Source organism: Haliotis asinina, chromosome 14 (assembly GCF_037392515.1).
Source record: "Haliotis asinina isolate JCU_RB_2024 chromosome 14, JCU_Hal_asi_v2, whole genome shotgun sequence".
Classification (NCBI taxonomy): domain Eukaryota; kingdom Metazoa; phylum Mollusca; class Gastropoda; order Lepetellida; family Haliotidae; genus Haliotis; species Haliotis asinina.
The window spans coordinates 21,837,354-21,854,094 of record NC_090293.1 but is presented as its reverse complement, the minus strand read 5'-3'; the positions used below and the strand labels follow the sequence as shown (position 1 = coordinate 21,854,094).

At 36.5% G+C, this 16,741-nt stretch overlaps 1 protein-coding gene across 2 annotated transcripts in view; it reads right to left on the bottom strand.

Annotated features, from left to right (window-relative positions):
- Positions 1-15,198: 15,198 nt before the first annotated feature.
- Positions 15,199-16,741, bottom strand: part of LOC137261620 (sulfotransferase 1B1-like) — a 44,549-nt gene continuing 43,006 nt past the window's right edge. For both annotated transcript variants that reach the window (XM_067799400.1, XM_067799399.1), the window contains one exon: positions 15,199-16,621. In XM_067799400.1, the coding sequence (XP_067655501.1) occupies positions 16,491-16,621 (131 nt within the window). In that variant the 3' untranslated portion in view covers positions 15,199-16,490. The remainder of the gene's footprint in view (positions 16,622-16,741) is intronic.

The window sequence follows — 16,741 nt, the reverse complement described above, 5'->3', positions numbered from 1 at the left end:
CTGACAAGATGACCTCATGATTTCAAGTATTGAGATATCATTGAAGGGAAGCGTGTAATGTGTGTATATAACTTTATGATAAACTTAATTATTCTGTGTGTGTATACATAAAGAGTACAGATATGAACTTGCATTTAATCAACTTAATGCAAAGTATTATAATAACTGATCCATTTAACATTTTTTATATAGTTCTCTGCCTTCTGTGTCCCCTTTTACAATGGTAATCTTAAACAAGCGTTTCTGTGGCATTGATCTATGCTGGTAGTAGTAATCATAAATTTGTAGTGATGGGTATAGACATCCTCAATATCTCCAGGGTATATGTTCCAATAACTCTCCACTATAATCTGGCTCAGCCTGATAATTTTGTTACCTCCCTTTGCTTGCTCCACATTCTTGCAGTAGCTAATCAGCTAAATAGTCATTCCAATCGAGCTTACCAGTGTCAACAAAGATAGTGGTGCTCCCTCTACCTTGTTCATAGTACCTCTGCATCATTGGTGTTGCCAAGTTTAATGAGTTAGATAATTTTAAAAGGCTAAAGAGAGTCAAGACTGGTTCCCTCAAGTTCCTAGTGTAGACACCTGATTGGATAAAATGCCAGCCAAGGGAGGTAATAAATTCTTCAGACTGAAACATAGATGCCTCAAGGGGTATAGTGGAGAGTTATCGGAACGTACACCCTGGAGATATCGAAGATGGAATATAGACATCAAGACATATTGTTAGATCAGGATCATGCTATTCAGTAACATCGCTAGTAGCCAGCCCATGAAGTTTATGGACATACTCAAATACTCAGATCTCACTGATTCGTATCACTTAGGTCTTTTTGTGATTATCCCTTTCCAGTGTGCATGACTAGATTGGGTTGGTAAAGAATTAATAAAGTTTAGGTAGCTCAGTACTTATTACTTGTACCGGTTGTTCAATTTAGTGGGCAGAAAACTATATACTGATATCTTGTATGCAGAATGCTTGGTATTTGGAAAGCGAACTGCACAACATGTATTTGATCCTTTTTAATTTATAAGTTCAAGGTTACTCTGTGTTTTGCTATTGTTATTTTATTTCTCATTGCTGAGTGGTGTAATCGGTAAGCCAAGACTTGAAATAAAGTGTAACGGGGAAAGTACCAGCAACAGTGACCTGTAATCACAGACAGTATCTTCCTTGAAGGAACATTTCCATGTGTTCATGAAAAACTAGTCACCCTGTAGATGCACTGCAGTGCTCTAATTGAGCCTGGAAGCCCTTTTTAGTTCTTGTCTTAGCCAAGCTAAACTGTAACCACATACATGTATTTAGTCCACAGATTAGTATTTTTTCCTGAGTAAATCTCATAGTGCTCAGGACACCCATTGTTTTAAGCCATCTCAAGAACTTAAGACCCCTTATTTCTGAGCATTGCACAGTATATGATTGCATATATTTGTATGATAGTTATTTGTAGTTCTGTATATTATAACCCCTATAATCAGTGACACCAGTTAATATTGTGTTAATACACTAAGATCGTGAAGCTTTAGCTTTACTGAAACTGTTAAATTTTGGACTTGTATGCTTTGCTTTAAGCCACAAGAGTGTTCAATTTGCTGATGCCTCTGTTATCATAATTTTGCCTTTGGAGAACAATATTTCTTGTTCATAGAGATCCTGCTAGGGGAACATACAAGCAACAGTGTGTATCAAACAAGGCAAAAACATATTTGGGGGGTGGCAGCTGGGGGTTGTTAACTGTTGTATTAATTTAAGGTGGACATTTAGCTTATATGTACCCCAAGGAGGACTCAGTAATATGCAACCTCTACAGGTTTGTTCAAATTGTTCTCCTGAAGTTTCTGATGGCATACCAGCAGTTTTGACAGGTCAGTTTAAAGCATTTTCAGAGCTTCACCGTTCATATCAGTGTGTATGGAAAAGTGACTTTCATCAGAATTTTTTATAAATATGTTTCTTGTTCTTCATATATGCTCCGGTTGGTTGGGTTTTGTTGGGTGTGTTAGGTGAGGCTTGTTGCCAGTTATAGAGGGAGTTGTCTCTATTACCCAACACGTAATCTGACAATCAATATGTCAGAATTCATAAAAGTGAAGCAGTCTGAAATATTTGAAAATGGTATTAAGGCAAACAGAAATATTGGTAAAAATGCCAGCAAAGCCATTATCATCAAAGTACTTGTGTTGGATTTGGCCAGTAATTCCTCTCCAAATTAGTATAACTATGGCATTTTACAACAGCAAGGGAACGAAGACATTGAACAGCTGGAATCACTGAATTGACAGCAGATTCTTTTTATTTATATATATCTTATCTTATATTATTAGGACAGAAGTACACCGTTTCTAAGTGAATCCAAATATTTTCAGGAGATGAAAATACTGCACAGATAATAACAGATTCTCGTAATGGAATATCATATTGTGGATACTTTGACTTTTTTGACTATTTTGAGTATTACAGTAGTAAATAAATAATAATTATAACATTCAGCATCAGTATTTAAATTCGCTTAGCTATTATACACACTTTGGCATTGAACTAATTTTTACCGACCACAGTTCAGATATTCCATGTCTCAGGTTATAGCCCTGGGTCTAGATATTTTAAGCCCTCTTAGTGCTAAAACAGTTGTAAGTGTATGACTATCATAGTGCTAAGAGACCTTCGGAAATCTAGGCCCTCAGCACTTGCAGAATATGTAAACCCTAGTCTCAATTTCTCGAAGCAGACTTAAACCTGAATTTGACTCAAGTTTGAATTTTTACTCAAATTTGAGAAAACTCAAGAAAATAAATTTCCCAGAATGAAATGAAATCAATATTACACTCAAACATAATAGACAATTTGAATTTGGTGGATAGATTACTTAAATTGTTTAGGCATTTTTATGTTTATAACTGCAGCTGCTTTAAAATTTCAACTGTTTCAAATTAGAGTAAAAACGTACGTTTGTTTTTAGAAATTAGGATCTGGGGGCTCCTTTCATGAAGCAGCCTTTACTAAAGTCAGCCTTAACTCCCATTCTTTAACTTTGCACTCAAGTTACCTTAGTGACATATCACATAAGTGCTTTGTAAAAGGTGGCCCTGGTTTCTATGACAGCTGTTTGAATTATTTTTACTAGTATGTGCGCATGTAACTCTTTGTTGTCAGTTTGTGCATTTTACTACACTTGTGCCAAAATAGGTGTATCAGTTGTTATGGACAAAATACTACTTAACCGAAAAAAGAATTGTATTTTATTTCTATTTCTAATTCACTGATATATTGATGAGTAGTCAGTAGGTGATAGTTGTTATTATAATATGTAACAATATTGACAAGTACTTATATAATGGTTGTGAACTTTTATAACCTTTCTGGTCAAGGGCAACTAACAAGATCAGATGGTAAGGCTCGCCGACTTTGTTGACACATTTCATCGTATCCCAGTTTTGTAAACAGATCATCATGAAGTTGATCTGGGGATTGTCTGATCCAGGTTTGATTAGTGAGAAGTCCATTTGTGGTGTAGTGTTATTGGTGGAATATTGCTAAAAGAAGCATAAAACCATAAACACTCACCCAAGACTTGACTATTTACAGAAAGCTGCCATATTGCTTGATCTTGCTGAGTGCTAAAGTGTTAAAAAAACATAGATAACCTTTGAATAGTTTGTTACAGCATTTGCAATTAAAACTGAACATAAGGTGTCCCTTCCATAGTACTAATACTGAACATAAGTGATTGCTGCACTCGGCAATATTCCAGCTCTATGGCTGGACCAGACAGTCCAGTGATCAGCATCATGAGTATCGGTTTACGCAACCGGGATATGATTACATGTGTCAGACAAGTCAGCAAGCCTTACTACACACTTTACACCAGTTATAACCTGGATCTTCAGGGGTCCATGAAGGTCCATAGCCTGCCTTCCTGCAACCACCATCACCTTGCCATGTCTAACACTATTTGTCACGCGAAGGCTAGTGATTACTATGTATGACCCAGATTTAAGTCATTATTCTTGAGGACAGTAAGTCTTACCTGTTTTGGTTTCGAGAGGGACACTGTATTGTCAAAATGTCATGAAAGTGCAGATTGACTTTGTGATTCAGTTTATCCCTGATCAATGTCTTTCCAGCCTGTAATTAACACCGTACTGTGTATTTCTTATTCTCTTTGATTTGAATTGGTGCCATGTTTGTCATTTTCCCGAATTGTAGTACACTTGCAATGGTTAAAGAATTATGTCTTGTACTAACCTTTTTGAGATGACAGTATGAGTTACCAGATGATGCATTCCATGTTTGTACACATATTACCCTTTCTGGAGTAACGTTCAATCTGATTTTAGAAAAGTTGGGAACAAGTCAGATACTGTCTCAGTGTTGTGAGGGAACTTGTTGTTTTCATTGGCAATATGAAGATAAGGGCATTATTGACTGCTGGTAAGTTTCTATTTTTGAGGTATCAAGAGTATATGTACTGAAAAAACTTCTTTAGTAACACATGCCTTGTTTTTCATATTTATATGCCAAATGTTTGTATTTGTACAGAATTCAGCCTCATTTTCAGTTGATATTTTCTTGACAACAAAATTGGATGTAAACAATGTGCCAAAAATATTTACCATTTGCAGACGACAGTTCATCTTAGAGTGAGTAAAAATACTTCAACATGTGTTCATTATTATATGTCATATTATATGGTTATTGCTGAATATTGCTGAGTGTGGCATTAAATGACAAAAACAAAGTGTTATTCTTGGCAGTATATCAACCATTCTTTCCTACACTTTGTATATACTTTGTCAATGTCAAAAAGATATTTGTATGACATTTTGATGTTGACAGTTCTCCTCTTGCCTCATTAGGGATGCTTTATGGGTTTTGCCAGTTCATTTTTTATGTAAAGCAGTAAAAGGTTATTTGGTAATAAAAGTTCTGATAGTTATAAGATTATTTTCCTTAAACATATATGTGACTGATGGTAAGAATACACGTGTAGTTCGTCTTCATTAGTGTGATGTAATAAGTTTGATGACATTTTGCATTTAAATTATGCCACAGTTAAATGTTTTGTACAGATGGTAGCAGAATTCCCAGTTCCAAGTAAGGCCTGTTTTACTATTTACTTGGTCTATGGATTCAAAAGAAAAAAAAATAGATTGATAGGGAGAGGGAAAAAAGGGGAATGTTAAGATGTTATATGCACACTTGAGTAAATCATGGTGTTACGAGATCTGATGATTTGTGGGATTTTCTTTTTAAAATATGTTTCAGAAAATATTTAAAAAGTATAATTTTCAATTTTCTATTTTTCTTCCTTTTGTTTAATTTTGTTTTTTATCAGGTTGATGGCATATAATGTCAAAAACAGTAATAACGATCTTCAGTGGATCTGTAAACCAAGTAATGAAAAAAGGGCTGAAGGATATATAGTTCCCGTCATTCCATGAGAGGCATCTGTTACAAGATTCCATGAGGAATTGTGATGGTGTTTTTGCCCTCTTGTTTAAAGATGCAGACTCATCACTTTGTTTCAGCATAACATATATTGTATATTACAAGAACATAATGTGTATGTATAGATTTGACATGCATGGATGAAGATGTATAGCTGACTCTTGAAGAGTATGTATCCAAGTGCTGTAAACATGAAGTAAGTGCTATATTGCTCCTTGTCAGACAGTGAAACTTGACCAGTGTGACTGAAAGGCAGATAAATGCATCAAGTGATCCTTAACATTTTCTGTGTAGTAAATGTACCCTGGGTGCTCTGGTTACCATGTTTTGAACATAATGTGAATATTTTTGCTCTGTTTGGGTAGGGGAGGGTTATAGATTAGTAAGTCACTTCTAGAACTAAGTGGAGCCTAGTGGTTAATGCATCCCAGCGTGGCTACAGTATGTGAAGCCTAATTGTTGTGTGCTTGCTGTCATGTGGCTGGAATATTGCTAAAAGCAGTGTAAAACCATACTCACTCACTTTAAAACAAAGCTTTGATGGTCAGAGGGTCCAGGACATTTATCACAGAATGGAAGTACAATGCACTTGATAACAAAAGATGGGCTTTGTAAACAAACAACTTTCGTTGTATTATGCTTATGTATGTCATGATTGGTAGGATTTGTAGTTTCACGTTATTCCCAGGGCAATATTTTCATAAATGACATGTTATGTCAAAGTTTTGACACCGAGTTGACATTTCACAAATAAAAGAAATGAAATAATTTTGGTGTTTCTTATTATATTTCCTGTTAGTATTAGAGAATCTCAAGTATCAAATGCCTCAGAGTAACGTCTGCAGACGGTATTACACCAAGATATGTGGACTTAAAAAAATAAAAGACGGAAGAACAATTTGATTCTTTCTCAGAAGACCTCCACGAGATACATATAAGAATTTTCATGTCCTTAAAATCTCACGACAGACGTGACCATACGCAATGAAATATATAGAAAACAAAAACCTTGCAGGGTCCCCTACAACCAAGAGCAGATAACACTAGCCGTCAACCTCGTTCCTTACTTTTCATGCAGTCGTTCTAGAAGATAGACGTTTGTGGTCCAGAAGCTTACTTCGCCCTCGATACATTATGAGCGAGGAAGAGTCAACCTGTATGGTCGTTTTCTTCCGCACGAGCACTAGGTGGAATTTATATGGGCAATGGACCCACCCTCCAAAAAAGCAACGGTAAAAAGTCTGCTTCGTCTGTAGTCAGTGCTTGGGTTAAACGGTCTGAGATACTGGATAAAACCCCTTCTTCTCCCATCCCTTCTACTTAGGCACCTCTACCCACTACTGCTCTTTAAGTCTTAACGATATTTCCTCTATATTGCAGCAGCATGTCCCCCTTCGACCCTATCATGTCGGACGCGTTGTCCGATTTCCATGAGGAGATATGCATCCGTCTGGGGGTTAGTGGCGGTTTGGGCTCATCTGTTGGGCACCCCTTCCTCTAGCTTAGGCTCCGGATGGGGTATTGCCTGGGGGACCGCCTACCCTGAGCTTCGGCTTTGGTGATGGCCTTTCTGCTGGCGCAGCCGTGTCTGGCCAGGACCTTAACTCTGGTGCAGCCCAACTTGCCAGCCCCAGTCCATATGGTGTTGCACCTGTGGCCAACAGCAGCACATCTGAGGGTATGCGAGCCTCGTCGCCGCCAGTTAGCTCGCTACCTCGCGTTGTGGTGGGGAACCCTGCTCCGGCAGGTATCCCCTTGGGATCATTAGAGTCATCCTCGGCCTCTGGCCTAAGGTTTGGCGGCCCAGACACCTCAGCTCTTCTTGATCCTTTGTCGTTGACCCTTGAGGTTATGAATTCAGTCCACCAACTACGGGTTTATATAAATTTTAAGAAAATATTTGACACAAACCAATTCATGCTGAAACATGTGGAGAAATGTTTGCCAAATTGTCTGAAAAAAAGAAACGGACAAAAACATAACGTTACACCGATAACACGATGGCCAAGTTTGCTGCTAAGGCAGCACTCAACACATCTGACACCATTTGGAATCTTATACTCCGATTACAAATCTGTCATTTGATCTTTAATCCTCTCAATGCTACTGTCGAACCCAATTAAAAATGTGATCGCCAAATTTCTCGGCACGGAGTCAAAAATAACGGCCAAGGTTGACTTCAAGCACACCTCGTCGAGTGGTACCCAGTTTAATATTTTCTTCATAATAAAACATTTTTTGATAGTTTAATCAATACGTTTGTTCATTGACGAAGAGAAAGTTCATATGTTTCCCATTTGCTAAAAATTGATAACTTTCTGCTTAAATAATTATAAACAAAACTAATCTCAATGGTACATCATGGATGGGAGAAGAAGGGGTTTTATCCAGTATCTCAGCCCGTTTACCCCCAGCACTGACTACAGACGAAGCAGACTCTTTCTGGACGAACAGGAACGATCATGGCAACGGCGGTAAACAAACAACTCTACATGCATCGTGTTGTCGAAGAAAGTGTGTCATCCTTTTGATATATCCAACTATTTTATCTGGAATTAATTACACGGTGTGAATAGGTAACTGTTATTGTCTCTGCACAGAAATTACCATATGTAGCGAGTTTACTTTGATTTTGTTTGATAAACTTTCCAACATTCACAATGTTGACAGCCGTAGGTGACCCGAAAGGGCGTGGCCAAACTCGCGTTTTTTTTTCTGACAGGAGGACACGAAGGATGTTTCAAAATACGCGTTCATAAGCAGAATCTGAACTCATATACATTGAAAGAAAACGACTCAATACCTATATAATGCAGATCATGAAACAATATCACAATATTTGTAATTGTACCCACCCTTGATGAAACCGGAAGCACGTACACGGCATGGCACTCGAAGAGGTAAAATATAAACGAGTTGGAAAACGACAATGATACATTTTCTAAACTGATTCAAATTCCCGTAAGATCCATGCTATTCACCAGAATTACCTTTCAGTCATCTTCAATTGTTTACTGTTAGTTCAGTTCAATAACAGTTGCCATTTGTTGCTTGTGTTGTAGTATTTTCCCCGCCGATGCGTTGATCTTTAGTTTAGCAAATCCGAAGTCGATGACTTTCGCGGTCGATTATATTCAAAGAATGTTCTGACACTGGGAGACTTATAAACTGTCAGTGTGTCATAACAATAACATTACAATGTTCTGTGTATATCGTCACAAGAAGTACAATTTTTATGATTGAAGATGTCATGAATGAAATATTTTTTCCTTTCGCAGAAACGAACGAAAACAGAGTTAGTGCGAGAATGTAACGTAAAGGATTTCATAAAAATTAATGACTGCATAGAAAACAAAAGTCATCTTCTTTGGGAATCAGTATTTATTTTAGACATTAAAACAGCTAAACATCATATCTTTTGTTCACGAATTTGGAGCAAAATTGAAATTATTCTGTTACTTCATAAAACAGAGCTTTCTTAGTTAAATTCTACCTTCTGTACTGCAGGTAATTTTTCAGATCAAATCGTTTGACGTGTGTGCATATTTGTTTAAAAAATCATGTCATGTGAATCAGTCCGTGGCTCCACAGAACTTTTAGATATTGCACTAGAGCAACCTGAACAGCAAAATGTACCTCATATTCATGGCCATACTTTTACCTACTTGCACACTCATGTTCATATTTTACTGTTGAAACAGACTTCATCTGGGAACCAGATTGCTGATCCAAACTCTTGGAGCAATATCTTTGATAGGCATTCTAGAAGTTGAGTAGATGAAGAATGAGGCCTATGATTTATGGATATACAACTTCTTTTATTCAGTGAGTGAGACGTTTCGACATATATATTAATGTCGTTGTCAAGCAAAAGCATTAGTATCTATGTCGAAACGTCGCATTCACTGACTAAAAAAAGAGCTTGGAGCAATGACAAAGAGAAACTCATAGAAATTATCATAATTATGTTGTAGTGATGTTGTGAATATGGAATATCAAAACTACAAGTGATAGATAATTAATTGTTGAGCAGGAGAGGCAACCTATACTAGTCTGTGGCATCAAGGTAATCATGTAAGGTGGCACCAGGGACAAAGAGATTTCTTTTTCCTAATACTGTGCTCTGCAGTGAGTGGTTGTTGTTGTCCAGCTTGGAGCTATTTCATTAAGATTTCAATCAGCAATTTTTCATTGCCATATGTATGTGGCAAAGACATATATCAGATGCTTCCAGATCCTAAACGATCCAAGTGCTTAGTCCTTGGCAATTTGTTTTCCAACGAAGACTGTTCTTGACATTTCTTGTTGGTTTAGGCTATTGAACACTAAATAATTGGAGTATATCATTATCAGACACTTCAGCAAACAGAAACAATCCTTGACAGTTCAACAGCTGTTTACTTTCACCAGAGACAATATAACTTATTACATGTATATAGTTTTTGTTTCGTTTCTTTTTTCATCAAATGATAAAAGTTTCTGATAAATATACTGTTACTGCAACAACGTAAATGACATTAGTCATATGTGATTCAAAATAATTTACCAAACAAAGAGGTACTGTTGAAAACAAAAAATAGTTCATCACCCATTTGTATTTGATGTACATTTTAGCAAGATATTATAAAGAAATAAAATACAGAAAATAATATGAAACATCTATCCATATATTTTATGCTATACATGTAGTTGTATTATAGAATTGTGTAAAATTGTCCACATCACTGAAAGACATTAATTAAAATTTGGTTATTTACACGTTGCTAATGCATTGACAGATCCTAGGTGTCTTTGCCCACTATTTGGGAGAGAAAAATACTTGTCATATTATCAATATCAATTAACATATGAAAATATAAGAAAAGATTTAAAGTTGTAACCTGCTATGAAACATAAAGCATTGAAAAATCTATCATAATTATTCAACAAGAACGTCCATTTATTGCATAAAATTATGAATATAATTCAACTTGTTCTGAAGTGAGACATATACTTTTTGTATACATGTAATATGAACGTAATATTTATTAAATCATCCCCGATTTCATGTGAAACTATAACTGAAAATATATTTCAGTTTATAAAATATGTATCTTGCAGTTGCTACTACACTACATCGTCACAAAAAGAAAAGCATAAATGTTATTTTGAAACACAAATGCCACGCCCATATCCGCGCACCTGTTGTTGATGTTTGTAAACGTTTTTGTGTCGGACCATGTGAAAAAAAGAACAAGCTAGGTTCAACTCGCATCACAATTATATCTTTGCTTAATATGAACAAAAATTCAAATAAAAGATTGAAAAACTTGCGTCTGTTGTGTTGATCGACTACTGTTTCCGGGTCACGGGAGCAAACAGGGTCACACTGGGCTATGTGCGAATGATATAGTCAAAAATACACCATGAAATTGCTGTGAGTTCTGATTATTCATTAAAAAACAGTAATTTGTGCTACATTTGGGTTTGCCAGACAAAATATCTCAAACATTTCTGTTAATATTCAATAACGAATGAACTTCATCAGGAAATCCTTGTCTGTGACATCACATCCGGTGACCTTTGCACTCACTAGAAAACAAGTTAGATTTCACGATCTTAATTTTCGTCTGCCTCTCGTCAAACTAAACGGAAAATGATAAATGAAACACTTGTAGAATGAGAAATTCCCCCTCTTTCGCCAGGTCTTACACAGAAGAGTTCTGTAAATTTTCTTCTGACCAAAATAGGTATACTTTATGTAGAAGTTGGACGAAGAGCGCCATGTTTGTTTTTCGTACGTGTAACACGATCTAACACCGGCTTTTTGTCGGTTTGTGCAAAAAGTAATGAACCAAATTAGCACTCATGAATGTTTATAAATTATGTATTTTATTCTGCTATTTTCATGACATGACACGTTTAAATAAACGTAATAGTACCATTTCAGTAAGACCTGTGATGACAGCGAAAATATGATTCGTTTACGACGAACGTTTTCGATTATTTTTTTTTTCGGCATTAATTTTTAATTTGTCTTCGCGCGGATATTTGCCGATACAAATATACGAAATTAAAGTCAGATACTTATGAAATCTCAGTAATAAGAATACTGAAATTGATTTGTGCTAATTTGACAAAATATTCGGTTCCTAATATAAAACGCATCCGACAGTCAATCGAGTAATTCAGGTATATTCAGGAAAATTTACTTTATTTATGTCTGTCTCGTAATTAACCTCTGTACGTTTGAAATTATCTGGATATTTTTTTATAATAATGTTTATTTTTCTATCTAGTATTAATGAGCCGAATATTCTTTCAGTTCCTTATTTAGTGACACACCGACTATTTGAAATCACCCACCCTCTTATCAACGCCCTATACTGAAATTAATTCAGCAGGCTAAAGGGTTACTCCGTGATCGAATGAAAAATACATGGGACAAAAATAAACATGCAGTCGAAGCAACCATCAGTCACACATCCTTTGGTTGTCAGTCCAAATTCAGAGAGGTCATCATAGTGGTCACGCAAGACATACACGTAATATTTGCATAAAGGTGCAGATTCTCCGTTGTGCATCCCCCCTGAGGAGAAAATCACGTCCAAGCATGTCTAGCTTGACTGTACTGATTTTACCGTAACAAGAAATAAATATTTCAGTGTCAATCCGCCGATGTGACTTAGCATATTAACTCACTCACTCACCCAGTTAACTAAATTATTAAGTAGCCATAAAACCAAACAAACTTCCTGCGGGATTCTTGTATGCGTGAGTCACTAAAACCGCAAGAACTCTCAGCACGACATCTGTACACTGTACAAACGGATCGGATAGAAAATTGCTATAACACCAAACAAGTTTCTAATCCAGATAACACAGTTCCGGTTCCAAAATCAAGATCAGTATCTACAGTGTCTGTAACATCCGTGAAAGTCGTTGAAAAAGATTGAAATGAAATTTCAAAAAGGCATGTCACTTACAGACTCACACTTACTAAATGAATTTGAATGGCCAGTCTCTGATAACCTCAAGGTAGTGACCATTTCCCAAGACTGCTAAAACCTGCAACCCCATATGATGTTTCTCCATCAACGAGATGGAATTTTCAAAGGGCAAACTGGCCTTTATACGAAACGCAGTGTGTTGACAAACTTAAACCAGAAAGTTTTAATAATATTCCTGATGCCATAAAACGTTTCTTTGATGAAGTTACTTTCTTTGCTGACGAGTGTATACCGAGGTCCTGTGCAATTCCATATACATTTGAAAACCATGGTTCAATGATGAATGCAAACAAGCTAGAAAAAGGCAGATCACTATTTCCGTCGACACCCCATCGTGCTTAATTTGAATAAAGTCAAATTTGAAATGCTAAAGCACGGCATACTTTTAAACAAAGTACCAATCTTGACAAAATTATGTATCAAGCATTAATTCGGGTACACTAATATCTAAGGTCTGGAATATGAACCAAAAAATCAAGGGGAACGACTGCATGGGATTACAATGAGATATTTTCTATTGATAAGCTCTACACTGCTCTTGTCCAGGCTCACGATACTGCTACCGGAGCTGTTAATATACATTATCCACTCCTGAGGCGTTTACCAGAGCAATGTCTGGAGACTCTCTCACATATTTTGTCTTACATATGACGACATTTGGACATTTGGAATATTTCCTACTTCACGACCTTGATGATGTAATTGTCCCTATTCAAATCCTGACGTGATCTTAGAGATCGTTCCAATAATCGACCATGTTTGTTACTAGCTGTGTTTGCAAAACCATGGAACGCATGATAAATAATAGACTTGTTTCGTACTTGGAAACAAATAACCTTATAACAGATATACAATGTGGTTTCCGTAAACACCGAAGTCTTGTCGATCACCTAGTGCGTTTGGAATCATTTGTTAAAAATGCTTTACTTAATAAACAAGACGCGGTCTATCTTTTTTTATCTTGAAAAAGCAATCGACACCACGCGGAAACATGGCATTTTAAAAGATATGCTGAGTCTCGGAGGCCGTTTGCCTAAAGTTATAGCCAATTTTTTGAATGGCAGACAATTTCAAGTCCGCGTGAGATCTACCCTGTTTGGCAATTACACTTAAGATCAAGGTGTCCCAGGCAGTATTTGACTGTGACTTTATTTAACATCAAGATTAACAGTTCAAGATCATACTTGTGAATGATCTTAACATTTATTGTCGTGGGACAAATATGCAAAGAAAGTGGCACCCCTATCAAAGTTGTCAATCAGGCTAAGTTCTTGGGACTTATTTACGATTCACATTTGACCTTTTGTCGCATATTAAATCCTTTAAAGCAAAATGCCTGAAGACACTTGATTTATTAAAGCAAACTACTCTGTTTCACTTATACGTATCACTCATCGTTGTAAACTAGATTATGGCTTCACTTTTGTATATGGTTATATGGTGGAGCCTGCAAAAGTAACCTAAAACTATTACTATAGATTCAGTCCATGACTTTGTCTTGGATCTTTAAAAACCTATCCTATTAACTGCATTTACGTAGACGCTGATTAGCCTTCTCTTACCCAGCGCCGTATAAAATTATCTTTGCAGTATATCACTAAATTATATTCTAGTCAATCGACCCCTACATATAAGTGCGTCTTTCATCCCCTCTTTGAGGATTTCTACAATAAGAAACCGTCTATTGTTCCGCCTCTTGGGCTCAGAATTGAACCTTTCATTTCTGCTGCTAAGACAGCCCGCAACAAGCCTTTGGCGCCACTTCTTATCCCAAACTCTGATTACAAAGCAAGCAAAGCAATGCAACTGACGATCTGATGCAGAAGTGGGACACCCAGGTATTTATCAATAGTTTACATGAAATAAAACCCTATATTGGTCACACCTACCTGGGGTGTCAGTCCAGATTTGAAGAGGTTGTTTTACGACGATGGCGTATTGGCCATACTAGATATACTCATGTGCACCTGTTAAAAGGTGAGGATCCTCCGTTTTGTATCCCTTGTGATGAGAGAGTCACGGTCAACCATATTCTGCTTGACTGTGTCGAATTCTCCATCACAAGGGATAAGTATTTCACAGTTAAAGCAATGAAGGATCTTTTTACCAGCGTTAATTCACATTTAATTATTGTTTTTTTAAAAGAAGTTGATTTTTTGGTGGAAGTTTGAATATTGTGTTGTGTAAATAGATGCGACGATGACGTATTGGCCATACTAGATATACTCACAAATATTTGTTAAAAGGTGAAAATCCTCCGTTTTGTATCCCTTGTGATGAGAGAGTCACGGTCAGGCATATACTGCTTGACTGTGTTGAATTCTCCGTCACAAGGGATAAATATTTTACTGTTGAAACAGTTAAGGATCTTTTTAACACAGTTAGTTCTCATTGTATTATTGAATTAAATTGTTAAATTGTAGAATTCTGAGTAATATGTTCTGTAGATAGATAGATGTATTTTAATGATTGGTAGTTTAGTTCAGGAACTTGAATTGTTAATGGCTGTACCCTCAAAGGGGTTGAAGTATTGTAAAATTATTGCCCTCCTGAGCGGGTACTTGAGTCCCAAAACGTTCAAAGTCAATGTAAACATACCAGGATTTTTAAACGTAGTATTCTTGTTATTTTAATTTCTAACAATCGCCAACGGCTGAAAGGATAGAGTTAATCCATCTAGGGTCCATTCAGATAGCAAAGGTACTGTAAGTCTCCATGGACCTTCTACCTTCAGTTGTTGGCAGTCTATAGCCTATTTTATATTGTGTTGCTCTTGTAAAAAATGTTTCACTTCAGATTTCATTACTAGTTTTACATGTTTTTCTGTGATATTCTAGTTATTTTACTGTCCTTCGTTGACAGGATTGTATAATCTCTCATTATTGTTAATCTGTACATTGTTTTAGTCATGATATGGCTGAAATATTGCTAAAGTGGCTTTAAATTTTAACTCACTCACACACAACAAACTATACATACATACTTCCCATCACAGGTTGTAATCACACTAGTTTGACAAGGGCGGTACAATCTGCACTGAAACAACGTCCATCTAGGGTCTAGTTGTCATTCAGAAAGTCGTATGCCTCTTTATTGAAAACATATTCCCCAGAGGGCCGATTAGGTAACCTGATAGGTGTTAACAGTTCACGTTGAGGAAGGGTGTTTCAGGCTTGAATGATGAAAATACTCTGAAGGAATGAAGTGGAAGTTCGGCTCACAGAAATTGAAGGTGAGAAAGAAATTAAGGTATGGCAAGTTGCTTTACAAAAAAATCCAAAACCACATCTTACTCGGAACCTAATCAGGGATAAGTCCTGTTTATTTGGTCCTGCAAAATGTTTGAGATGGCTTGTGAATCATTAGGCCTTGGTGTTGCAAAGTGTATTTAGGGGAAAAACCCAGAAAGTCTATACTGCTTTACCTAATTAAAGAAATCTAATAACAACGACGTAATAATCATTGCCAATTGTTTCAGATCTGTATACTGTAGAGATACACCCATACCATCAATGTTACAACACCAACGCGAAATATTCATCTAAAGACAACGAGCCCAAGCCAACCTGAACTGTTTGGGAGAGAGCTTTTCATACCAATAACAATACATTCGTTTATGATATTTTTGGGGAGAGACTGTTATCCATTCCAATAAAATAATGTCTTGGCAAATGGTCATGGAAAAGCCTATAGAAGCATTTTGGCATATAATCCGAATATAACGATATATCTGAAAACCTGGCCCCGATTTCTCGAAACAAACTTAAGTCTGAGTTTTGACTTAAGTCAAAGATTGTACTCAAATTTGAGAAAAGGCATTTCTCTGAATAAACTGAAATCGGCACTAAACTCAAACTATTGGAAACAATTTGAGTTTCATGAATAGATTACTTAATTTGTTAGCGTTTTTTCTGTCAAAAATGCACTTGAGTTAAAAAATTCAGCTGTTTCAAATTGTGAAACTCAGTGTCAGATTTGAGTAAAAACTTAAGTTTGTTTCGAGAAATTGGGCCCTGATAGTGCACTGACCGAAAATAAACCGAAAGATCAGATATTGTGGTCTACACTCCTTGCATAAGTATCATAGAATCTGGAGCTCGCCATCTTTTCGTCGTACACTCTGTAGTAATCGTCCAGCATCTGGTCTTTGAACCAGTTCTTCCAGTCACCAACGATTCCTGGAGTATGATGCAAACATGAGATAGTCATAGATAGAAAGTCTCGAAAGTACACGGTTGTTATCAGAAAACACATTACAGCACACATTTACTCTTTTATCAAACACTGTTTTCAAATCC